The 10,767-nt window shown below is 37.5% G+C and overlaps 2 protein-coding genes across 2 annotated transcripts; both read right to left on the reverse strand.

Moving 5' to 3' along the window:
• Positions 1 to 620: 620 nt before the first annotated feature.
• On the reverse strand, positions 621 to 2,083 carry LOC118484177. Its single transcript, XM_035980155.1, has 2 exons — positions 1,039 to 2,083; positions 621 to 682 (listed from the first exon to the last, which is right to left on the reverse strand). Exon 1 carries the CDS (start codon positions 2,081 to 2,083, stop codon positions 1,106 to 1,108), a length of 978 nt encoding a protein of 325 aa, XP_035836048.1. The 3' UTR covers positions 621 to 682; positions 1,039 to 1,105.
• A 1,288-nt stretch (positions 2,084 to 3,371) lies between these two features.
• LOC110887293 (pheophorbide a oxygenase, chloroplastic-like) lies at positions 3,372 to 3,996 on the reverse strand. Its single transcript, XM_022135013.2, has 2 exons — positions 3,620 to 3,996; positions 3,372 to 3,539 (listed from the first exon to the last, which is right to left on the reverse strand). The coding sequence occupies exons 1-2, from the start codon at positions 3,977 to 3,979 to the stop codon at positions 3,372 to 3,374; spliced, it is 528 nt and encodes a 175-aa protein (XP_021990705.1). The 5' UTR covers positions 3,980 to 3,996.
• Between the last annotated feature and the right edge of the window lie 6,771 nt (positions 3,997 to 10,767).

Consider the following 10,767-nt stretch of genomic DNA (forward strand, 5'->3'; position numbering starts at 1 on the left):
TCAGAACACAATCAGACCAAAAACTCAGAGGTAGACCACCCTGAAACATCAAGGCTCTAGCTATATTTAATAGGTGCCTATGCTTACGCTCAACCACACCATTTTGCTGTGGTGTGTAAGCACAAGTTGTTTGATGTAAAACACCTTTCCTTCTTAAAAAACTACTCATTTGATTATTTACAAACTCGGTTCCATTATCACTTCTGAAAATCTTTACTCTTTTTTTAAATTGGGTTAAGAGTAATTCATAAAAATCAGTTATATTTTCAAAGACTTCCATTTTATTTTTCAGTAAATAACACCATACAGTTCGTGAATAATCATCAACCACAGTTAGAAAATATTTAAACCCTTCATTACTAGACACTCTGTATGGACCCCATACATCTAAGTGAACTAAATCACCTATTTCTTTTGTTTTATGATCACTTAAAGGAAATGGAACCCTCACTTGTTTTGCCTTATGGCAAACTTCACATGGACCATGGTCTAAAGTTTTAATATCTAGACACCCTTTTAAAACAGCTAGAACCTGATCAGACGGGTGGCCTAGCCTACTATGCCACAAACTTGACTTAAACACACTATTCAAACAGACATTAACAGAATTACCATGTTTCCCAACAAAGTATAAACCATTGTCCTGACTACCAGTCACCAGGACCTTCTTGGATCTCAAATCCTGAAGCAAACAACGATTTTCATCAAACAAGACTCCTATCTTATTATCTTTAGCTAATTTAAAGACAGACAGCAAATTCACACTATAACCAGGAACATAAAACACATCTTCAAGAATGACATTATTAACAAGTTTTATTTTACCAATTTTACACACTTTAACATTAGTTCCATTTGGATGACTTACTTTCAGATTATAATCAGACACATCAACCCAATCAAACATGCCTTTATCAGACTTGACCATGTGTTGATTAGCACCAGAATCAACAATCCAATTATACTCAAACTCAAACATAGCAAAACTTGAACAACTAACAAAACCTGTAGCAAAGCTACAAGTTACAGAAGACTCACCTCCCATATTAGATTTAGCCTGTTCACCACCAGAACTTTCTCCAACAAGACTCAACAACTTAGAAATCTACTCAGAAGTGAAAGGCATAGCAGTACCAACAGAATTTGAAGACCCAACAGTAGAATTACTTTTATTATTATTATTAGACACATTAGATCTATAAGACTGCCCACCTGGTCTTTTTCTAAAACCAGGTGGATATCCAATAACCTCATAACACCGGTCAACCGTATGACCAAGCATATTACAATGAGAACATTTTAGGTTAGGATTAGGACCTCTAGTATTCTTCTTCCTAGAATCAAATGACTGATTTGACTTAGTTACAAATGATACATTTTGACCTTTAGATCCATTTGAGGACAGCCTATGAGACTCCTCTCTGGACACAATAGAAAATGCAACCTTAACTGAAGGGAATGGTTCTCTTGTTAACAAGTTTGTTCTTACAGGCTGATAAACATCATCAAGCCCCATAAGAAACTGCATTAGTTTAATAAGAGTGGAAAAATCATTGTAATTTTTAGCAGCCTGACAAGAACATGTAGGAAGCTGCACCATTGCATCAAACTGCTTCCACATGGTTGTCAGCCTGTTATAGTATTCAGCAACAGTGCTTCCATTTTGAGAAATACCATTTATTCTTTTATACAAATCATACACAACAGAACCATCCACCTTATCAAATGACTCTTTCAAATCAGTCCAGACTTCTGAGGCAAGTTTAGAAAAAACTTGCCCCAGAAATAACTCCTCAGAAATAGAGTTTAATAACCAAGTAATCACAACTGAATTACACCTATCCCACTGATTTGCTAAGACCTGATCATCTTTTGGTTTTATACATTTACCATCAATAAACCCATATTTATTTTTTGCTTCTAAAGCAAGTCTCATAGCATTAGACCAGACAGGGTAATTTTCAGTTCCTTTTAACTTTATACTAACAATGGTTAGGGTACTAGAGTCACTAGGGTGAAGGTACAAAGGGTCTCCAATATCAAGCTTACTAATCAAGGTAGCAGAAGTACTAGTATCTCCCATGATCAACAAACAATACACAACAAACAGCAACAACCAATCAATAACAAGAAAGACACAAAACAATCAACCAAAAAAGGCTAACTGTGACAGAGGCCAGATTCCAGGTTCGTCACTCAAAAGGTGCCTGGACAAGCGTATCACAGGAGCACAATCAAACAAGAAATAGCAATCAAACAACAGACAAGGTGCCGGTCCTCACTACCCCGACTTCAACTAATCAACCAATAAAAGCAGTAAACTAACTACAGTAAGGGAAAGATCTCACAGAGGGTGCAAAGTCTTCACACAAGATGAAGACTGTAACCTTCTAGGGTTACAAGTCAATCACCAGCAGCAATGAACAAACACTGGTTGGTTTGCTCTGAATCCTTCTAGGGTTTCAGAGACCAACGCAGTCTTCTCACAGACTCCAAGAATAGAACCAAGCAAAACCTCCGATTAGGGTTTCACAAACCCTAATTCGATATCACGCCCAAGATCAACCAACTAGGGTTTCTTAAGATCAGAAACCCTAAGACAACCTACAAGAAAACACAACAAGAGATATGAAACAGCGGAAGAACTATCAATCAAGAGCCAAAAAAGCTCTGATACCATGTAGAAATTTATGGTATCAAACACACAGAACAAGAACAAAGCAATAGCGACAAAACGGTGACCAAAATCTTATTATTCACCCAAACCAGAAAACACCCCCCAATACCCAATGATCTTACTAAATGTAAGATCTATATGAACAGATGTCCAGATCAACTGATTTAATCAGTTGATCTATATGAATACAAGACAAATAAGAACAATACAGAAAGAAACAACCTGATCTACAAAGCTTGATCTCACAGTTGAGATCTCACCAACAACATCAGCAGATCGGTACAATACAACAACAAGAAATACAAAGGGCGAAATAGATCAGAGCGAATGTGGAAGATGATTGTAGATGAATCTGGAACTATGAGCGAGAAACTCTCAATATATATCAAAAATATCTGAAGTTACATTCTGCACCCTTGAACTATCTTCCAACATACCGAAACATAAGAATAGTTACAACAAGGCCCTTCAAGAACAACAACCTGTCACAACCACTTTATCAATCGGTTAGAAATGTATAACAGAATATTTGAATGAATAAAATGATATAAACTATCATTCTTTTAACAAAGACCTTACTGCAATATCCTCTAGAAGTCCTTAACCCTTGTATATTATAACATACATGCATATCAATGAACCAACTAATGAATCAAACACTAAATCCTAAATGCATTTTAAAAGATATAAATGATTACCTTGGAGGCTGGGTGAAACTCACCCGTTGCCGAACATACAGCACACCTTCAGACTCCATTGTCGGGAACCTGGTACCACAAGCTCTCGGCGATTGAGCAGCTCGTTCATTTGATGATCCACTCGAGCACCGGCTGCACCCCTGAACCGGCCATCCAAAAGGACACTGTAGATGCCAATCTTCATCAGTAAACATTAATTAACGCGAACCCTAAATAAAAAGCGTATATCGGGGTGTCTACTTACGTGTACAGAATTTTCCTTGAAAGCAATCCATTGGTCGTTCTCTTTGAGTAGCTGGATAACCGTGATGCGACCGTAGAGAGCTATGGTAAAAGAGGTTCGGATATTTGGGTCCAGGTCTTTGATCAGGGCAACAGTGTACCAAAAATCTCTCTGTGCATCGAATTGTTCGGTTTCCACATTGGTGGTGGAGACCACACGGGGTGGAAGCTTTTTCCAGTGAAATAACGACAGCGGTGATGTGTGCAGAGGGGAAATCAGGGGGGTAGTGTGTCGGAGACGGATAGGGGGAGGGGTAAAAAAGCGACTGTTGGTGGCGGTTGCTGCTGCTGCTATTGAAAACCCCATTGCCATCGAACACATTTCCCTTTTTCTTTCGCTGGACCTTCTTTATACGTTAACCAGTTGGAGTAGCTGCTGCGCGCTGATACGGGTTGAGCGGAAATGTTTTCAACTCGCTGCTACGCATGTTTAGTAAGGAATTGTTGTTAGTTGCTGTGCATTTAATATATGTAATCCAAGAGGTGAGTATTCAGTAGGAAGTAGCGTTGATAGGGGTGTGGAAAAACTTAATTAACCGACCTATGGTAAAAAAGAAACAACATGGAAGTAGTGGGGGTCGAACCCATGCTTCCACCTTTAACAATCAAATGGTTACCCACTAAAACAAAAACGAACATTCATTTCAAGAAGGTGGTAGGGGCTTTTTTTTTTTTTTTTTAAGTAAATTACAAAAATCGTCTTTTTTATTTTCATACTATATTGCAAAGTGTATCATTTGTTTTTAAAAAGTGTACTCGATGTTTGCAAACCCTTGCATGTTATGTCATTTAGCCCTAAGTCAGTTAATTTTTATGGATAAATATGACCTAGTGGACCCTACATAAGGGTATTTTGATCATTTTACCCTATTTACTCAAAACAAAACCTTTCTCTCTCTCTAACTTTTGCCCCCACCAGCCGCCATCAACACCTCCTGCAATTACCACCAACTCCGACGACCACCTAACCCCCACCGCAACCAATTCCGACAACCATCACACCACTCCCACCAGACCCTCCAGCACCATCAACACCACCACTGAATCAGACAACCATCGCAAGAACCCATCACAACAGCAATCCGACAACCACCACGAGATCCCATCAAATCCACCCTCTTCGTCATCTATAAACTCGTAAGAAATTCCCTATAAGAAAAACCCATCGCAACAACCCTTTGTCATCCCTGATTCCCCATCTCCCTTTTCTAATCTGTTAGGATTCAGTCAAATCACAAAAATCAAATCCGGTGTCGGATTACGACGGTTGAGGCTTGACGGCAGGTAGCAGGTTGCAGTGGTGGTTGTCGGGAAGTGGATGGAAGTTGGAGTTGTGCGATGGTTGTCGTATTTAGTGGTGGGGTGTCAGATGGTTTGTTAGATTTCGTGGTTTTAATGGTGGTTGGTGGGGCAGAAAGGGGGTTGTTGTTGGTGGCAGGAGGGGGTGGCAAGTGGGCGGTGGTGGGGGCAGGAAGGGGGTGGTAAGTGGGCGGTGGTGGGGGCAAGAAGGAGGTGGCAAGTGGGCGGTGATTGTGGGGGAAAGGGGTGGCTAGTGGTGGCAGGAAGGGGGTGGCAAGTGGGCGGCGATAGTGAGGAAAGGGGTGGCTGGTGGTGTCACACCCCACTCGATGGCGGAAACATAGGAGTGAGACGAAAACGAGATTGCAAGAGACTTCATAACGGCTAATTGTGACAAGTATTTAAGATAACGATTTTTTTCATTTCATGATAAAGGAGAATACATTGTTTCAAAGGAAAATAAAACATTTAGAACATGACAATTAAACAACAAACAAACACAAATTTAAACTAAATGTGTTTCTAGTCCTTCCCGCTATATTTCTTTTCAACACATCATCATCAAGCTCCTACAATATATATTAAAGTAACATGTCAACACAAAAGTATTGGTGAGCAAACAAGTTTAGTGTACTAGCATATATATGAAAGAGTTTTAACGAAATCCACATGGCAAAAACGTATACTAAGGTGTAACATATCATGAACTAGCAAGCATCACATACTTGTCAACCCAAAGATTCCACTAGCGTAATCATTTCGTCGCAACGAAATGACCGTTGTATGATTGTATTACTTAACATGGAACCAACAAGGGCAGTGTGCTACTCCGATAGCGCTATATATGTTAAGGTAGGCTCGTACGAAATTAGTGACAAAGTATAGTGCAAGAATGGCTTCTAGCATGCATGTATTCCTAAAGTATAAATGTATAAAGCATGTATATCAGATTTGCTTGTACGAATAATGTATTTTCATAAGTGTGATTGTGTGAGTTTTAATACGGAATACATATTGCACCCAAAAGTGTGAAAACGGAAAGAGGGTCATGTATACCCACGATTTGCGTAGAGATTCCATGTAAGTGAGTTCGAAGAGTTCTTGAGTATGGAACACCGAAGTTACCCTAAACGGAAACGGAGGGTGTGAGTTACGGATTTGATAATGGATTAGATTTGGATATTAGGGGGTATAACTTGAATTAATAAGGAGCCAAGAATGTGGTCATGCAAGGAGGTAGTATGGTGAACATCCATTTAACCTCATTATATGTTTCACTAAAGCACAAAATCATCAACTTTATTAATGATTTCGGTTGGTCATGAATGTAGACTAAAGTGAAAAATACATGAACTACTAAGTCTTAAAACAACCAAGTGAGTAAGCTAGATGGGTGCATCCCAAACATTGAGAGTGTTTGGGGACGTGATATAGCATTGTCCCTTTGTTGGAAATTGTTTTGAGATTTAGTGTATGAATTTAACTAAAAGTTTGAACTAGGGAGATAGTGGAACAAGGTAGTTGAACATGTTTAAACATCAAAAGACCCCTGTTTAGTCAAACATGTATGAACATCAATCTGTTCGTTAGAGTTAAATGCATAGGTTATCTATTGTCAAATACGTGTTCATTCCAATCTCTAAAAACCAGTGTTCATTTAGATGCACAATTTTTTGAACATCCAATACTTGTTCATTCCAATTTGTTGAACCAAAAACTGTCAAATAAAAGAAACATCAAATTCATGTTAAAACACATGTTATCTAAACACAAACATCCAATTCATGATACATGGGGTATCTAGCCAAACCTTCCAATTCAAGCTCAAACACAGGTTTCACATCTAAATACTATTAAATTGTCTAACTAAATACCATTCAATAAGTATCGTTCAATTAAAACAACAATAAGCACAGTTAAATTAGATCAGTCATTCATCATTTTTAAATATCATCCGTTATACAATATTGTTCTGCCATACAACATTGTTACATACCAAACCATGGGTTACCCTGATCACCAATCCCACATACCCAAAAAATTGATTAACCCAAAGTAACCCAGTTTAACTGTTCTAGGTAACACTGACCATTCACGACAAAAACCCCAAAAATAACCAGGCCAAACTAATCCATCTTAACGATCATTTTTGTTGTGGGTTGTTTGGGTTATAGGGATTCTTTTGACCATTTTCGAGGAGTTACACACTTTTGGAGTTTGAAATCATATCTTGGAGCCAAGAACTCAAAACCCTTCATCCTCAATCCATCCAATCATCAGCGAATCAACTGATTCCACCATCTAATCTCACTCCACAACCCTAATCACCATCCATCTTCTAACCGTTTATCACCATCATTCATCCTAAACCCTAATCACTATTTTCACTACTTCAAGGCTTCAAGATGTTTATGTTCAAGTTCCAATCATCCGGTGATCGCGTTCATTCAACCACGAGCGGCTAATTCTCGCGGGTTTCACCCCGGTGTAGACTTTTGTAAGGTTTAGGGTTTACTATTTGTTTGATACTTGGTTTGTGACAATTTGAATTGCATTTGAAAAACTAGATAATTGTCTTACGTTTGTATTGAATTTACAAATTGTCGAATGAGTTATGAAATTTGACTTTGTGAAATGAATATGCATATTTATGCCTTGTCTTGTGTTAGGATTTAATTGTCCGATGTAACGAAGTGCATTGTGGTCCTTCTTGAACGTTGATAGCAACTGACACCTAAATCTCGTGATCCTAAAACCGTTAATGATCTAATTCATCTAAACCGAGTTAAACCATTTAGTAACCCTAGGCTTTGCAATTGTTGAAGTGGGTGTGAACCTTGTTTTCCAAAATATTGTTTTAAACCATTCATCAAGTTTTCGTGTAATTGTTCAAGTTTTTAGTAGTTAAATGATCAAAACAAACTTGTCGGTTCATTCTGACACTCTTTCAAACAAACAAATTACTTAATTTTTTAGCAAGCTTCATAAAGTGACAACAAAACAATTAAAAATCAATCAAGTCTGCACACAAACCATAAACTCTTTGTGGTTCGACCCCTTACAACCACCAACACATTGTTAAGGGTAATTTGGGCTGATAAATATTATCTTTGACCGGGGCGCGACACTCCGATCAAAGGCCTATGTTGTCTAAGCTTTGTTTACTTCGATCCGCCTATGGACTATTATCTGAATACTTGAACTATTGTATTTGAATATTAAACACTTTTTTATGCTTTGAATGAATATTTTTACTCCTAATACTTCCGTTGCATTATTAATTAATCGTGATAAACTGATTGACCAACGGTCACGACTAAACCCGCCTGGGCCCACCGTAAATCGGGGTGTGACATCAAATATCTGAAATTTCGGATAATTCAGATTCAGAATTTCGAATAATTCGGATTCGGTTCCGGATTCGGATTTTTTTGCACACCCCTACTTTTCAGTTTTTAGTAGTGTCTCCTCCGCCTACACTTCGAAGAACGCCTCAAGGTAACCGAATAAATTACGGTTGGAGTTTCTGGGTGCTATGTCCTTGAAAATGGATGGGGGTCGAACGATTATGTGGGAGGGGGAGGTGAGTATTCTAGACTCAGAATAAGGGCAGGGTCTAACCAAGTGTAAAAAACCCCCGTTTTTTGGGTCTGGTACGGCTTTATGTCCGTTTTTTTTTTTTTGTTCATCACTATTCTTTAGTACAGGTGCACATATCGGTTTTTTTTTATAACTGAAACCGGTTGGGTTGTTTTTTTGCCAAAAATAATCGGTTTCGATTAATAACCAGTTAATCAAGGCTTAAATGTATAACTAGTTATAACCGAATAATTTATTATTAATTGGCTAATCAGTTAACTGCAAAACGGTTAAAAATAACCGTTTTTTTTAGTTTTTTAAAATAATGCAAAAAAATAAAATAAAATAAAATATAAAACACACAAACCAACCAAATAAAATTTAATATTTTTTATAAATTTTAATACTTTTAAACCAACGTTACATATTTAAACTAAAAACACATAAAAGTATCCAATACAATTTTTTTAACTAGTCTTCAATAAACTTCGTCGTCGTGTCGTTTACTCGTATAGTGGTTGTGCCCGTCTTCTAGTAGTTTCTTCGTTTCGTTGTCTAGTTGTTTCGTCGCCGAGTCGTGTCATTTAGCTGTTTATTCACATTCGTCCAATATATTTTTTTCGCTAGTCGTTTACTCGCTTGGGGGCTAGTTAAGCGTACCGATTCATTGTACGCGAGTTCATCATCCGATAGTGGTTGCGCCCGTCATTGAAATACTTCAACTTCGTGTATTTGTTCTTCCACCGCATTGAAATACTTCAACTTCATCTATTTGTTCTTCCACCGCAATTTCGTCTTCAAGATGTGAGTTTTGTTTATCGAACGGATAGTACCCTTTTACTAAGAGAAAAGACCGACTCCGAAACTACCGTAGAAGCTTGGGAGCTTAGTAGATCACGTGCCATGGCGGCTAAAACGGGATAATGTGGTTCTTGTAATTATAACCAAGCCAAAATATCAAAGTTGTGAAACTCATCGGGTGGCATGGTGGCTAAAAAAACGGTTAATTTATTCCTCCCAAGTTCACTATTAGAGGTATCACCTCAAGAACGTGTTCTATTCTCATTCTTAACATATTATATAAATTCAACTCCACATTCTTTCTCCAGCTTTTTGAGCTCGCCGCCATGGTTTGATGTATGGATGATACATTACCATATTTTTGGACATAATGATCAAAAAGATTGTTTAAAGAATTGTCAAAACGATTTAATGCATTTCTTGTAAATTTGGGTCTTCATCGTCTAAATCAAAATCCGAAGAAATCTTTATAATCATCAACACAACACCTTGAACATTTATAGACGGGTTCAATTCAAAGTGGCAGTACACGTAAAAACTGGTGGCATTTCTGAAAGTATTTTCTAAACTTTTCTTTCATCAGAACAATCATTGTTTCATAAACGTCACCTTTAAATTCAAAAACATTTACTTTTCGACACATGAAAAATAGTTGTTTTAAGTACCAAACTACTTGTGGGTTAATAAACTCCCGATAAAATCGTTGTGGCGGTTTTACAAACTTCAAGTAATTGTGTTAACGTTTCAATACAACTCTAACCAAGTTCGTCAAATGGTTCCACCAAACCGACCGTTGCAAGACTTTCATGAAATGGTTTTAAGATTTCTTTTTGTAAAATCGCTCAATCAAACATTTTTCATGTAGAGTTCCAACCAACCAATGGGCATGGCAAAATGTGCGTAACACATCGACTATGATAAAATCTCCGTTACAAATCGGATTATATCTTATTTTTAACATTTGCACTGCGGTTGTGTTGTTCGACACGTTATCAAAAGCAATAGAAAGCAATTTATTTTCATTTGCACCATTGTTGTGTTGTTCGACGTGTTATCGACGCATTATAAAACATAATATATATTTCCCCCATATGTGGATAACAAAATAAATCGAACGCGATTGTACGTTTCATCATTTTACACGGATTGGGATCAATCCAATGCGTGGTAACACAAATATAAGAATCCTGTAAACCAAATGGAGCTGACCACACGTCGGTAGTTAAATTAACACCGGTATTTAATTTTTCAAAACGTAAAATCATTTTTTATTTAGCTTTTACCCACATTTTTAAACAATCGCATCTAAGGCTCAAACGACGTACGTGAGTGTAACGTGGTTGAAGTCTCTCTTGAATCAACTTAGTCAAACGTTGATTGTCAAGTGATCAAACGACATAATTCTTGAATAACAAATTGAGCCATCTTTTG

Source organism: Helianthus annuus, chromosome 11 (assembly GCF_002127325.2).
Source record: "Helianthus annuus cultivar XRQ/B chromosome 11, HanXRQr2.0-SUNRISE, whole genome shotgun sequence".
NCBI classification, from domain to species: Eukaryota; Viridiplantae; Streptophyta; class Magnoliopsida; order Asterales; family Asteraceae; genus Helianthus; species Helianthus annuus.

Excerpts from the sequence above, each read along its gene's own strand:
- LOC110887293 (XM_022135013.2), bottom strand. The coding sequence starts at position 3,979 with ATGTGTTCGATGGCAATGGGGTTTTCAATAGCAGCAGCAGCAACCGCC. Across the intron at positions 3,540-3,619 it reads TCAAGGAAAATTCTGTACAC|TGTCCTTTTGGATGGCCGGT; the intron begins GTAAGTAGACAC and ends TGGCATCTACAG.
- LOC118484177 (XM_035980155.1), bottom strand. The coding sequence starts at position 2,083 with ATGGGAGATACTAGTACTTCTGCTACCTTGATTAGTAAGCTTGATATT.